At 40.9% G+C, this 14995-nt stretch overlaps 1 protein-coding gene across 1 annotated transcript in view; it reads left to right on the top strand.

The window, feature by feature from the left end:
- Positions 1–14995, top strand: part of cps1 (carbamoyl-phosphate synthase 1, mitochondrial) — a 170002-nt gene that overhangs the window by 31329 nt on the left and 123678 nt on the right. Inside the window, exons 10-16 of the mRNA XM_061879865.1 lie at positions 1674–1815; positions 1993–2070; positions 2162–2260; positions 5356–5451; positions 7757–7946; positions 13935–14092; positions 14177–14305. Coding sequence (XP_061735849.1) covers positions 1674–1815; positions 1993–2070; positions 2162–2260; positions 5356–5451; positions 7757–7946; positions 13935–14092; positions 14177–14305 — 892 coding nt within the window. The remainder of the gene's footprint in view (positions 1–1673; positions 1816–1992; positions 2071–2161; positions 2261–5355; positions 5452–7756; positions 7947–13934; positions 14093–14176; positions 14306–14995) is intronic.

The raw sequence follows: 14995 nt of genomic DNA, 5'->3' as shown, positions 1-14995 counted from the left end.
AGAATGAGTGACCGTGACCCAGATGATATCGCGTTGGTAAACCTCACTCCCTCACAACTTCAGTAGCAGTGTCTGGGTTTTTAGCTCGGCAGTTAGCACGCTCGTTGGTTTGAGCAGTGAGTGGAACAATAGGAAAAACAGGACGGAGCTGAAAAAGTACCCAATGGCTACAATGGTGCCGTGACCCGGATGGTATCGAGTTGGTAAATCTCACTCCCTGACAACTTCAAGAGCAGTGCGTGGGCATTTAGCTCGGTAGTTTGCACACCTGTCTCTCATGCGGACGACCCAGGTTTGAGCAGTAGGAACAGTAGGAAAAACAAGACGCAGCTGAAAGAGTGAGTGCACAAACGCTACAATGGTGCCGTGACCCGGATGGTATAGAGTTGGTAAACCTCACTCCCTGACAACTTTAAGAGTTGTGCCTAGGCTTTTTGCTCAGTAGTTAGCATGCTTTTCTCTCATGCGGACAACCTGGGGTTGAGCACTGGGCGGAACAGCAGGATAAACAAGACGCAACTGAAAGAGTCAGTGCACAATCGCTACAATGGTGCCGTGACCCTGGTGGTATAGAGTTGGTAAACCTCACTCCCTGACAACTTCAGTAGCACTGTCTGGGTTTTTAGTTCGGTAGTTAGCACGCTCGTAGGTTTGAGCATCGAGTGGAACAATAGGAAAAACAGGACCGAGCCGAAAGAGTACCCAATGGCTACAATGGTGCCGTCACCCGGATGGTATCGAGTTGGTAAATCTCACTCCCGGACAACCTCAAGAGCAGTGCCTGGGCATTTAGCTCGGTAGTTAGCACACTCAATCTGGTTTGAGCAGCGATTGGAACAGTAGAGTAAACAGGACGGAGCTGAAAGAGTGTACACAATCGCTACAATGGTGCCGTGACCCGGATGGTATCGAGTTGGGAAACCTCACTCCCTGACAACTTCAGGAACAGTGCTTGGGCTTTTGGCTCAGTAGTTAGCACACCTGTCTCTTATGCGGACAACCCAGGTTTGAGCAGCGAGTGGAACAGTAGGAAAAACAAGACGCAGCTGAAAGAGTGAGTGCACAATCGCTACAATGGTGCCGTAACCCAGATGGTATCGAGTTGGTAAACATCACTCCCTGACAACTTTAAGAGCAGTGCCTGGGCTTTTTGCTCAGTAGTTAGGATGCTTTTCTCTCATGCGGACAACCTGGGTTTGATCACTGGGCGGAACAGCAGGATAAACAAGACGCAGCTGAAAGAGTCAGTGCACAATGGCTACAATGGTGCCGTGACCCGGATTGTATCGAGTTGGTAAACCTCACACCCTGACAAATTCAAGAGCAGTGTCTAGGCTTTTAACTCGGTAGCTAGTGCGCTCGTCTCATGCAGACAGCCAAGGTTAGAGTCCTGGTCAGGACAAAAAAATAAACACGGGTTGCAACGGTACCGTGACCCGGACGAGAGTGCGGTTTAGGGAGGTGTGTGTAATGGAGGCTGGGCCATGTTTCCGTTTGTAAACCTCACTCCCTGACAACTTTGAAAGCAGTGCTGGCTATCGAGGTGATAGTCTGGGCTTTTAGCTTGGTATTTGGCATTCTCGCCTCTCATGCCGGCAACCTGCATTTGAGCCCCGGGCAGAAGGAGGGGTGGAAATAACATCCGAAGTGTGTCATTGGTGTGTGTTCCTCAGAGGCCAGAATCAGCCGGTACTGAACTTGATGACCGGCCAGGCCTTCATCACGGCCCAGAACCACGGCTACGGCATAGACAGCGAGTCCCTTCCCCCAGGATGGAGCCCGCTTTTCATCAACGCCAATGATGGCACAAATGAGGTGGGCTCCGTTCACTGCAAATGACTTCCAGCAAAACGCGCCTCCATGAATAAACATTCCTCCCGTCTGCGCTCATGAAATATGTAGCGCAAGTGGGGCCACCTCCAAGAAAGGCTGAGAGAATAATGCGGCCGACTCGATTTCACAGTCCACGCTCACATTTGGGATGTTTTGCAGGGCATCATGCACGACACTAAACCTGTTTTCACGGCTCAGTTCCACCCAGAGGCCAAAGGAGGCCCCACCGACACCGAGGTATTTAGACCTTCACTTGCTGAATGATTTGAAACCCTTGCGTGTATCTCAGTGTCAATATTGGCTCTGATATTATTTTGTGGCCGGGCAGTTCCTTTTCGACACCTTCATGGCCTTGATCCAGAAAGGACAGGATGCCAACATAGCGTCCGTCATGCCCAAGAAACCGTACATGCCTCCCAGAGTGCAGGTGAGATATATCGTGTGTTCCAGATAGGATTGTCCCAACTACAGATGTCCGATATTGTCCAACTCTTAATTACCTATTCCGATATCAACCGATACTGATTAATTTTGTTGTGATGCCCCGCTGGATGCATTAAAGCAGGGGTCACCAACCTTTTTGAAACCAAAAGCTACTTCGTGGGTAGTGATTAATGTGAAGGGCTACCAGTTTGATACACACTTAAATAAACTGCCAGAAATAGCCAATTTGCTCAATCTACCTTTGACTCTGTTATTATTAATAATAATGATATTTATCTTTGTTGAAACACTGATCGTCTTAATGATTTCTCACAATAAATATATATAGAAACAGATAAATATTTTTATAAATATATTTCGACTCTTTAAAATTCAAACTTCAACCGAAAAAAAGAAGAGAAATTATCTAATTTGAATCTTTTTGAAAAAATTTAAAAAATAATTTAGGGAACATCATTAGTAATTTTTCCTGATTAAGATTTATTTTAGGATTTTGATGACATGTTTTAAATAGGTTAAAATCCAATCTGCACTTTGTTAGAATATATAAAAAATTGGACCAAGCTTTATTTCTAACAGACAAGTAATTTTTTGGAAATTTAATCATAAGTTTGAAGAAATATTTCACAAATATTCTTCGTCGAAAAAACAGAAGCTAAAATGAAGAATTAAATTAAAATGTATTTATTATTCTTTAAAATAAAAAATAAATACATTTACTTCAACATTGATTTAAATTGTCAGGAAAGAAGAGGGAGGAATTTAAAAGGTAAAAAGGTATGTGTTTAAAAATCTTAAACTCATTTTTAAGGATGTATTTTTTTTTTTTAAATTCTCTTTCTGAAAGTTATAAGAAGCAAAGTAAAAAAATAAAGAATTTATTTAAACAAGTGGATTTTCAAATTCTATTTGTTTTGTCTCTCTTAGAATTGAAAATGTCGAGCAAAGCGAGACCAGCTTGCTAGTAAATAAATACAATTAAAAAAATAGAGGCAGCTCACTGGTAAGTGCTGCTATTTGAGCTATTTTTAGAACAGGCCAGCGGGCGACTCATCTGGTCCTTACGGGCTACCTGGTGCCCGCGGGCATGGCGTTGGTGACCCTTGCATTAAAGAATGAACAAGGTTTTCCAAAATGAATCAACTCAAGTTATGGAAAATAATGCCAACATGGCACTGCCATACTTATTATTGAAGTCACAAAGTGCATTGTTTTTTAAAAAAAAAACATGCCTCAAAACAGCAGCTTGGAATTTGAGACAAGCTCTCCCAGAAGAGTTACTGCTGCAAGGGGTTCTGGGTATTTGTTCTGTTGTGTTACGGTGCGGATGTTCTCCCGAAATGTGTTTGTCATTCTAGTTTGGTGTGGGTTCACAGTGTGGCGCATATTTGTAACAGTGTTAAAGTTGTTTATACGGCCACCCTCAGTGTGACCTTTATGGCTGTTGACCAAGTATCTCTTGCATTCACTTGTGTGTGAAAAGCCGTAGTTATTATGTGATTGAGCCGCCGCACAATGGCAGTGCCTTTTAAGGTTTATTGGCGCTCTGTACTTCTCCCTACGTCCGCGTAGCACTCCGTAAAGCGGCGTTTTAAAAAGTAAAGAATTCTTCTTTTTGAAACAGATACTGATAATTTCCGACATTACATTTTAAAGTAAGTGCGATAATATAGTAGATATTATCTAACATCTCTAGTACCGACACCAATAATTTGGTACCGGTACCACAATGTATTTTGATACTTTTCTAAATAAAGGGGACCACAAAAACCTGCATTATGGACTTTATTTTAACAAAAAATATTTTGGGTCCATATGTTTATTATAGCAATCCAAGAAAAAATTGGGCTTTAAATAAAATAGTGAACATAGACAACTTGTCTTTTATTAAGTAAACAAAGCCTCCTAATTAGTTTGCTGACTTATGCAGTAACATATTATCATTTATCATTCTATTATTTTTGTCAAGATTATGAGGGACAAACTGTAAAAATGTATTATTAATATACTTATTCATTTACTGTTAATGTCTGCTTATTTTCTCTTTCAACATCTATCTACAACTCTGTTACAATGTGATAATCACTTATTCTTCTGTTTCTGTTTGATACTTTAGTTTTGGATGACACCACAAATTTAGGTATCGATTCGATAGTAGTTGCAGGATCAAACTAAGTTTATATTCAAAGTCCTTGTGTCCGACGTACTTCGTAACTTTATAACTGATATGAATTAAAAAAAAAAATATATATATATATATATATCGTTGTAATCAGAGTAGTATCGACTAGATACGTTATTGTACTAGATATCATTAGTGTATGATAGGTGGAGATCCACCCATGACGTTTGTTTACATTCAGGAACGGAATCTATAGCGGCGACACCGGTGAGCTATTGTATCCTCTTATGTGTAGTGAGGCATGTTTAGCTATTACTCGTCCTCCAGTGATAATGGTACTTGTAGAAACATACTTTGTCACCATGGAGGCCAAGATTACTGATTAGCTAAAATACTGCGGATGGATGCTAGCTGCTAGCTAAATAGCCATGTCTTAAAGCATCTCTCCCGAAAGGTGTTTCAGTGAGAATGTGAGTGTGAATGTTGTCTGTTTGCCCTGCGATGAGGTGGCGACTTGTCCATGGTGTACGCCGCCTTCCGCCCGAATACCACTAAGATAGGCTCCAGCAACCCCAAAGGGGACAAACGGTAGAGAATGGATGGATGGAACTTCACCTTTATCTTCAGTTTTTAGGCCAAAATGCATCTGTTTTGCCTTTTCTGTCGACACACTGTCTGCTTCTAAGTACTCTGTAAATTGTGCGCTGCCAAACATGCTCCTCTGCTTGTAAAACCAGCAATGTCATGACGTGACGACGCCCATTAAGAAAAAAAATGGGGAACCGGTACTTTTATATTTAGTATAGTACCGCTTTTGATTCATTTAGTACCGTGATATACTAGTACTGTACAACCCTAGTTCCAGAAATTTATAAAACCCAGTTAGTGTCCTAAATACCCAATATTTTTTAGTATTTTCTTATTGAAATGTTATATCATTCTTGTTGTGATTGAAGGTGTCCAAGGTGTTGGTGCTGGGCTCTGGTGGGTTGTCTATTGGCCAGGCTGGAGAGTTTGACTACTCTGGATCTCAGGCCATAAAGGCTATGAAAGTAAGAACTACACATCATAATACTTAGACTTCTTTTTTATTGTCAATCAAATTTGAACTTTACAGTGCAGATAATAGTATGATACAAATAGCATGCAGTAAAGCGGGGGCGTCCATACATTGACAAATGAAAACATGTTGTGGGTATTTTGATATTTTTCATTTTCAAAACCAGTACAGTATTTATCATGAGGGCTCCCCTCAATTTTGGTAAATAATCAAGATCCCGGGGTCCCAGTCATTAAAGTGTTAAAAATAAGACAAGTGTTATTTAAGCCGCACCCACTAAATTTTGAAAGATAAAAAGTATTTTTCCATATATTAGCTGAACCGGACTATAAGCTGCAGATATATGTTATAAAATGAGCAGTTTATCAGCTGACCTTAGGGCCCTAGACGAGGTATAATGATGCAGAAGCTCGGTCAGGTATTGTGGGGCCAGACCATTTAGGGATTTAAAAACAAAAGTAATTTAAAATCAATGCGGTAACGCAGTGGTTCTTAAACGGGGGTACGCATACCCCTGGGGGTACTTGAAAGTATGCCAAGGGGTACGTGACATTTTTTTTTTTTTAATATTCTAAAAATAGCAACAATTAAAACATAATTTATGAATATCTATTGAATAAAACTTCAACAAAATATGAAATTAAGTTAATAAACAGTGAAAAGAAATGCAACCATGCAATATTCAGTATTGACAGCTAGATTTTTTGTGGACATGTTCCATAAATATTGATGTTAAATATTTATTTTTTTGTGAAGAAATGTTTAGAATTAAGTTCATGAATCCAGATGGATCTCTTTTACAATCCCCAAAGAGGGCACTTTAAGTTGATGATTACTTCTATGTGTAGAAATCTGTATTTATATTTGAATCATTTGTTTATTTTTCAACAAGTTTTTAGTTATGTTTATCTTTTTTTCCAAATAGTTCAAGAAAGACCACTACAAATGAGCAATATTTTGCACTGTTATACTATTTAATAAATCAGAAACTGATGACCTAGAGCTGTATTTTACTTCTTTATCAATTTTTTTCAACCAAAAATGCTTTGCTCTGATTTGGGGGTACTTTAATTAAAAAAAATGTTCATAGGGGGTACATCACTGAAAAAAGGTTGAGAACCACTGCAGTAACGTACAGGGAGCCAGTGGAGTGAGGCGATATGCTCGCGTTTTTTGGTGCTGGTGAGGAGACGGTCAGCTACGTTTTGCAAAAGCTGCAAACGGCGGAGTGATGCCTGATCAATACCAAGACATGGTCTCCAATTAGCTAAACAGACTCAATAACTCCCCGGCAGCGTTTTGGTGAATTTACTGATGAACTTGTGAAACTAAAACAATACAAAAATAACGCCTTTGTAAGTTAATATTAACGCAGACGCTTGTAAAGGTGTTAGCTTATTAGGTTAAGCTAAATACATTACAATTGCTCCACACTCCTCCACATCGAGAGGAGCCAGATGAGGCGGTTCGGGCATCAGGTCAGGATGCAACCTGAACACCTCCCGAGGGAGGTGTTTAGGGCACGTCCAACTGGTAGGAGGCCACGGGGAAGACCCAGGACATGTTGGGAAGATTGTCTCCCGGCTGGCCTGGGAATGCCTCGGGATCCCCCGGGAAGAGCTGGACGAAGTGGCTGGGCAGAGGGAAGTCCGGGCTTCCCTGCTTAGGCTGCTGCCCCCGCGACCTGACCTTGGATAAGCGGAAGAAGATGGATGAATGGCATTAAAATAGCATGTACAAATATGCATGAAAACACTCCTACAGACGTCACACATGGGACGCTTCAGTAAGTAACAATAGTTTTAGTTATATTGTAAAACTTACTAAGTAATGAATGAAGAATCCATGTGAGTAAAAACGCTGCAGGTGGCTGGAACCAGCATTCCGGTTAAAAAAACAAAAACCTTGCAGATAAATGAAACGATGCTGCAGCACCTGCAGTGAGCGAACTCATCCAAAAGATGTCGCCATAGCACAAAGAATAAAACACCCTCTAAGTTTCTTTTTTTTTTTTATATAAAATATATTTTTTATTGCCGCCAATGAAAAGAAAACGTAAATTAGCTACTCCGTTTTATAAGCTGCAGGGTCCAAAGTGTAGGTTAAAGTGTCCTATAGTCCGGAATTTAGGCTAAATGGATGATGATGATCAACATTTGGGTTCAACACGTTGATTTGACAGCCTTAAGATATAAAACAAGACAGTGATGGCAACATTCTTGTGGGCCAATGTTAGAAAAACACCACGCCAGCCTATGATTAAGCCTTTTAACTGTTGTTGTGACATTGTGTTGTAGGAGGAGAATGTGAAGACCGTGCTCATGAATCCCAATATAGCTTCGGTCCAGACCAATGAAGTCGGCACCAAGCAGGCAGACTCTGTCTACTTCCTGCCTGTCACGTCGCAGTTTGTTACTGATGTGATTAAGGCCGAGCGCCCAGATGGCATCCTGCTCTCCATGGGTGGACAGACGGCTCTCAACTGTGGTGAGATTTGTATCTGAAAATGTTTTTAGATAGGTCTTTTATTGTCATTGCACAAGTACAACAAAACTTTTCCAGCACAAACCCGTTCAAGATTAGACAAACAGTGTACAGGGTTACGGAACAGGAATGCTGATAGCGCCCCGTAAAAGATAGGGAAAAAGGTAAAACCCTGGGGAAGGATGAGTAAAAAAAAAAAAAAAAAAAAAAAAAAAAATACAATCTAGACTGGGCTCCTAAGGGGGCCCAGTCTGGAGTGGGGAAAAAACTCCTTAGCAAAGCACATATACATATTACAACATACTTCTCGAGATATCTAGCAACAGAGGGAAGGGAGTGAGGGGTCATGGTGGTAGGCTGCAGCTCTCAGGCGCTGACCAGGGTATCCGCGGATCCTTAACAAGTCTTAAATTGATGTGTCTAAAATTCAGGCCTTAAAAAGTATTACATTTATTAGAAATTCCTAAGATGGTCTTAAATTCAGTACTCAATGGTCTTAAATTGTCGGGCCAGTTTTTTTTTTTAATTTTTTATGGGGCACGTCTTTGAGTAAAAGTGAGTGATTTCAGTGTCAGTCGCGCGCATAGTCGGGTCGCGCGCAGGCTCCTTCCTTTCTTCCTTGTGTCCCGCCTTTCAGTCAGCATGGGGAAATGCGAGCAAACTTTGAGTAAAAGTGAGTGATTTCAGTGTCAGTCGCGCGCATAGTCGGGTCGCGCGCAGGCTCCTTCCTTGTGTCCCGCCTTTCAGTCAGCATGGGGAAATGCGAGCGTTTGCTGGAGGACAGCCGGTTTAAAAGATGGCTTAAGCCTGTTGCCAATCCCAAGGAGGCAAGGTGCATACTTTGTAAGAGGGATTTCAAACTTGGCACTATGGGAATTAGAGCGGTTGAATCGCACATGCAGTGCGGTAAGCATAAAATCGCGGCAGAGAGCCAAAAACAAACACCGGGCATCTCTCAGTTCTGCGTGGGTCCAGCGCCAACGCCCCCCCAGCTAGCAACACCTGCCGCTAGCAGCACTGACCTGACACTAATCTTCGGCGGGACAGCAACATTAAAATCCGAGGTGTTATGGATCTTGCACACTGGTGAAACATCAATCCTACACCTGAAATGACGGGATTGGCCATCTTTTTCGTGTATGTGTGGCGTATATTTTTTTGGATGCATGTTTGTGTGTAAGCCTGCAGTGTCTCTGTTGGGCGGCCTTGATCTTGTGCAGTCACTAGTCCAAAGTCAACAACAAAAGTTGTGTGTCCATGACAGACAAGAAGGGAGTTTGTTGTGTCTTCGCTGCACTTTCATTCGGGAGAGTCTCCAAGCAAGGGAAACAATCCAAGTTAGAATGTTTTGTATGCAAGTGAAAATAAAATTTGCTTTTCACTCTAAATCAGGGGTGTCAAACTCAAAGAGTGGGCCAAAATTTTAAACGGAACAAAGCCGCGGGCCAAGGTTGAACAAATTAACCTTTTAATAAGGACCCAAACAAGTTTTGCATTAAATATTGAACAAGCAAGTCTTATATAACTTTAGTGACATGCAAAATCCAGTTTCAAATAATAATAATAATTTAAAAAATATCAATGTCATGTCATATATAAAATTTAAATAAAAATTATATGCCTTTTTTTCTATTTGCAATCTTCTAAGGTAAATATCAATTTTTTTCCACAGGCTAGTAATAAATTTGAAAATAAAATAATAATGAATAAACCAAACATTCAAGCCTTGAAGTAGCAAGAGAAAATGCATGAATAAAACGTTAATTATTGGTCGGTTTGCTGGAAGTTTTCCCGGAAGAGTTAGTGCTGCAAAGGGTTCTGAATATTTGTTCTGTTCTGTTACGGTGCGGATGTTCACCCGAAATGTGTTTGTCATTCTTGTTTGGTGTGGGTTCACAATGTGGCGCACATTTGTAACAGTGCTAAAGTTGTTTATACGGCCACCCTCAGTGTGACCTGTATGGCTGTTGAACAAGTGTGCCTTGCATTCACTTGTGCGTGCGTGTGTGTGTGTGTGTGTAAAAGCCACAAATATTATGTGACACGCTGTTAGTATGGAGGAAAAGCGGACGTGACGACAGGTTGTAGAGAACGCCAAAGGCAGTGCCTTAAATGCACGTCCCCAATATAGGTGGAAATCGGTAGAAATTCGGGAGAATGGTTGCCCCGGGAGATTTTCGGGAGGGGCACTGAACTTCGGGAGTCTACCGGGAAAATTAAGAGGGTTGGCAAGTATGAGTATTAGCGGTGAATGTGGTGTTACAGCGGCACCGACGCTGTATAACACCGGCGGGCCAGGTCTAATGCTAAATTGATATTGCCTCAGGGGCCAACTTAAATTACACGGCGGGCCAGAGTTTGACACCCATGCTCTAAATTGTCTATAAGTGGTCCTCAAAAACCTGCGGGGCAGACAATCCGATGTTATCCAAGTGTCCACAGTTCTTCCCGTGTCCTCCAATCATTTGTGGCAGCTTTGGGGTACTTTAAAGACGCCCAGCGAAAACTTCCATTTTGTCGACAAACCAGAGTAACGCTTACTCCAATCAGCAGATGTCCTGTTGTCATAATTCCCATTAGGTAGATATCTTAACGTCCTCTACTAAAAAGGTTCGGCAGACACGCGGCACTCCTTCTCCCAAGAGTCGGTCGTGTGTCCAGCAACAACCGCTCCGTCACGACAAACAGGTTTCCCCAAACCCAAGATGTTCTCAATTTCGTTAAGGCCAGTTACCGTATTTTTCTGACTATGTCGCAGTTTTTTTTCATAGTTTGACTTATGTGTGAAATTAACACATTACCTTAAAATATCAAATAATTATCTCATTCACGGAAGAGACGAAGAAAATGTCAGCAATTGTCACACACACGTCAACCAAAAATAATTTGGTGGGGGAGGGTCATGGCAGAAGTGCATTGTGGGTCAAGGAATGCTAACTGCTATATGTTACTGCCGTAGCTATTAAAATTTCATCGTTGGCGGTAAATTATAAAAACTGAAAACAAAAATGGCACCGAAAAGGAAATCATGTACTGCAAATTACAAGCTGGACGTAGTGAAATATGCAGCAGAAAACGACAAGAGGAAGCAGCAAATACCTTTGGAGTTGGCAGAGTTGTTTAGAAGCGACATCGAGGAAGAAGATTTCATGGGATTTATCGAATAAGAGTGACAGTTTGGTAAAGGTATAGCATGTTCTATATGTTATAGTTATTTGAATGACTCTTACCATAATATGTTAGGTTAACATAGCAGGCACCTTCTCAGTTGGTTATTTATGCCTCGTATAACGTACACTTATTCAGCCTGTTCTTCACTATTCTTTATTTATTTTAAATTGCCTTTCAAATGTCTATTCTTGGTGTTGGATTTTATCAAATAAATTTACCCCAACAATGCGACTTGTACTCCAGTGCGACATGTTTTTCCCCTTCTTTATTATGCATTTTCGGCCGGTGCGATTTATACTCCGGAGCGATTTATAATCCGAAAAATACGGTAAATAGTTCCAATGTTAAGATTTGGAAAGCAGTGCAAAAAAGAGGCAACAAAAAGGTTAAGGCAAGACGAAGAAGCAAGTAGGAGAGGAAAGAGGAGTGTCCACCCTCGAGTACCAGAGATAAAAATTCACTGTATTGGCATCCTTTTATTCTACAAAAAAAACTAACAAAAGCAATACCAGGGCTGGGAGAACTAACCGAGTTTGATTGATTGATTGAAACTTATATTCGTAGATTGCACAGTACAGTAAATATTCCATACAATTGACCACTTAATGGTAACACCCCAACAGTTTTTCAATTTGTTTGAGTCGGGGTCCACGTTAATCAATTCATAGACTAGCGAGTCGTGTAAAGTTCAGGGTCGCCCTCCTTGCATGCCTTTATCCACACTTACAGTATAACCCGTCACACATAATTTCTCGTTACATCCCGTCCAAATAGGAGTAGGAAGAAGCAAAGCTTATTTAATCCTACCCCTTTCCCACTTCAGAGCGTTAATACAAATGTTCATTTACCAACTTCTATTTATAACACAATTACATCAGTGAATGATTAATACAGCAGTTTTTGTAATAGATAATTAAGTCAGTCACGATTAACATACTGAGATGAAAAATAGCCAGTTTTCAATAAGGTTGAAGGTATTTTTCGTAATTCTTCTTCCTTGTACACAACCCAAAACCAGGGAAGTTGACACTTTGTGTAAATGGTAAATAAAAACAGAATACAAAGATTTGCAAATCCTTTTCAACGTATATTCAATTGAATAGACTGCAAAGAAAAGATATTTAATGTTCCAACTGAGAAACTTATTTTTTGCAAATAATCATTAACTTAGAATGAAATGGTAGCAACACTTTGCAAAAAATGTTGGCACAGGGGCATTTTTACTACTGTGTTACATGGACTTTCTGTAAACGTTTAGGAACTGAGACCAATTTTTGAAGCTTTTCAGGTGAAATTCTTTCCCATTCTTGCTTGATGTACAGCTTAAGTTGTTCAACGATCCAGGATCTCTGTTTTGGTATTTCAGGCTTAATATTGCGCCACACATTTTCAATGGGAGACAGGTCTGGACTACATGCAGGCCGGTCTAGTACCCGTGTTCTTGGCATTTGTCTTGGTGAAATAAGCAGGGGCGTCCATGATAACGTCGCTTGGATGGCAACATATGTTGCTTCAAAACCTGTATGTACCTTTCAGCATTAATGGTGCCTTCACAGATGTGTAAGTTACCCATGCCTTGGGCAGTAATACACCCCCATACCATCACAGATGATGGCTTTTGAACTTTGCGCCTAGAACAATCCAGATGGTTAATTTCATGGTCGACCACAGTTTCCAAAAACAATTTGAAATGTGGACTCGTCAGACCACAGAACATTTTTACACTTTGCATCAGTCCATCGTAGAGGAACTCGGGCCCAACGAAGCGGGCGGCGTTCCTAGGTGTTGTTGATAAATGGCTTTCGCTTTGCATAGTAGAGTTTTAACCTGCACTTACAGATGTAGCGACTGACGGTGGTTTTCTGAAGTGTTCCTGAGCCCATGTGGTGATATCCCTTACACACTGATGTCGCTTTTTGATGCAGTGCTGTGAGGTATCGAAGGTCACGGGCATTGGCGGTTATGTGGAGTGGTTTCTTTAGTTTCTCTGAACCTTTTGATGATATTACGGACCGTAGATGGTGAAATCTCTAAATTCTTTCAATAGCTGGTTGAGAAATGTTCTTAAACTGTTGAACAATTTGCTCACTCATTTGTTCACAAAGTGGTGGCCCTCGCTCCATCCTTGTGTGTGAATGAATGAGCTTTTCATGGAAGCTGCTTTTAAACCCAATCATGGCACCCACCTGTTCCCAATTAGCCTGTTCACCTGCAGGATGTTCCAAATAAGTGTTTGATGAGCATTCCTCAACTTTCTCAGTCTTTTTTTAAAGCATGTTGCAGGCATCAAATTTCAAATGAGCTAATATTTGCAAAAAATGTTTTATAGTTCGAATTTTAAGTATCTTGTCTTTGCAGTCTATTCAATTGAATGTAGGTTGAAAATCATTTGCAAATAAATGTATTCTGTTTTTGTTTACCGTTGACACACGGTGCCAACTTCACTGGATTTGGGTTTTGTAATACGGATAGTGAAGTACTTTTCTAGTTATTCCTACACAATAACTCAGGTATGGTAACACAAGCGAGCAGTAAAGAATATGGAGTATTTTAGGTAGTAGCGACTTGACCTGGATCAAAACGGAAAGTTAACTTAGCGTATCTGCGCACACAAAATCTTTTCCCCATTGTCTCATTCCTGGTGCCCCTTCCTCCGGAAACCTAAATGAGAAACAATGAGTGAGCAAAATATTAATCTAACGAAACACATTTGGACGTGTAGGGTAGTGTGTCGGTAAAACAAATATTCTCTATGTTCAAACTCAACGTACAAATCCTAACAATGAAACATTTCTTTGTATTATTTTGATGTCTTTTTAGGAGTGGAGCTGTTTCAGCAGGGCGTTCTGGAGCGCTATGGAGTGAAAGTCCTGGGTACACCCGTAGAGTCCATCATGGCCACAGAGGACAGACAAATATTTGCTGAAAAACTAATGGAGATCAACGAAAAGATTGCGCCCAGTTTTGCTGTGGAGTCTGTAAGAATACAAACCTGATGGCGTCGGATTCAATAAGTCATTATTCCAGAGAGGAAACGTTTTTTGTGTGCTTGTAACTTTAAGGTGTGCGAGGCCTTGAAAGCTGCTGAGAAGATCGGCTATCCGGTGATGCTGCGGTCTGCCTACGCCCTGGGAGGTCTAGGCTCTGGTCTGTGTGCCAACAAGGATAAGCTGGAGGACACTGCCAACAAGGTCAGAATTGTCAAACCTTGAATTGATGTGACGCTTTTGTGACCTGGGAAACTAAGAATCTATTTTTATCAAGGGAAATATTAGCGAACGCAGTTATGGTCCCTAAAAATTGTTTTGGAATGCAAACCAATAGAATGTCTTAGTTTTCTTTGACAATGAACCCTTGACTTACCTATTGACGCTTATCACATTTTCCATGAAATTGTTAAATTGAAGTCCGGGAACAAATGTCATCCAGGACAAAAACCATGTATTTGGGTTGAAACTATTTAAAGCTGGATCGGGCCAAGCTAAGTCCGAGACTGGATCGGGCCAAGCTAAGTCCGAGACTGGATCGGGCCAGTCTAAGACTGAGCATGAACTGATAAAGTCGACTCGGATGAGAGATGAAACATCTTCGAAGGCAAACCAAACAGTCCAGTTGTGATCCATTCAATTCCCTGAGAACAGGTACAGTCTTTCCTCGACTATCGCTTGTGGTTACGTTTAATAGGTGAATGTCCGCAACATAGGGACGCTATTTATTTTATGATTTGTATTATTATAAGTAAAAGACTTTATAAGCCCTCCCCTCAGCTTTCACACGCACTCGTAAACAATTCCCTAATATGTTCTTAAAACACTTCATACGCTTTCAAACCTTCGTATTTTTAACACGAAAACCTAAATGGGTGCTCAAATCTCAAAATA

The sequence above is a fragment of the Nerophis ophidion genome, linkage group LG19 (genome assembly GCF_033978795.1).
Source record: "Nerophis ophidion isolate RoL-2023_Sa linkage group LG19, RoL_Noph_v1.0, whole genome shotgun sequence".
In the NCBI taxonomy this organism is placed as follows: domain Eukaryota; kingdom Metazoa; phylum Chordata; class Actinopteri; order Syngnathiformes; family Syngnathidae; genus Nerophis; species Nerophis ophidion.
This window is presented reverse-complemented; position numbering and strand designations above follow the sequence as displayed.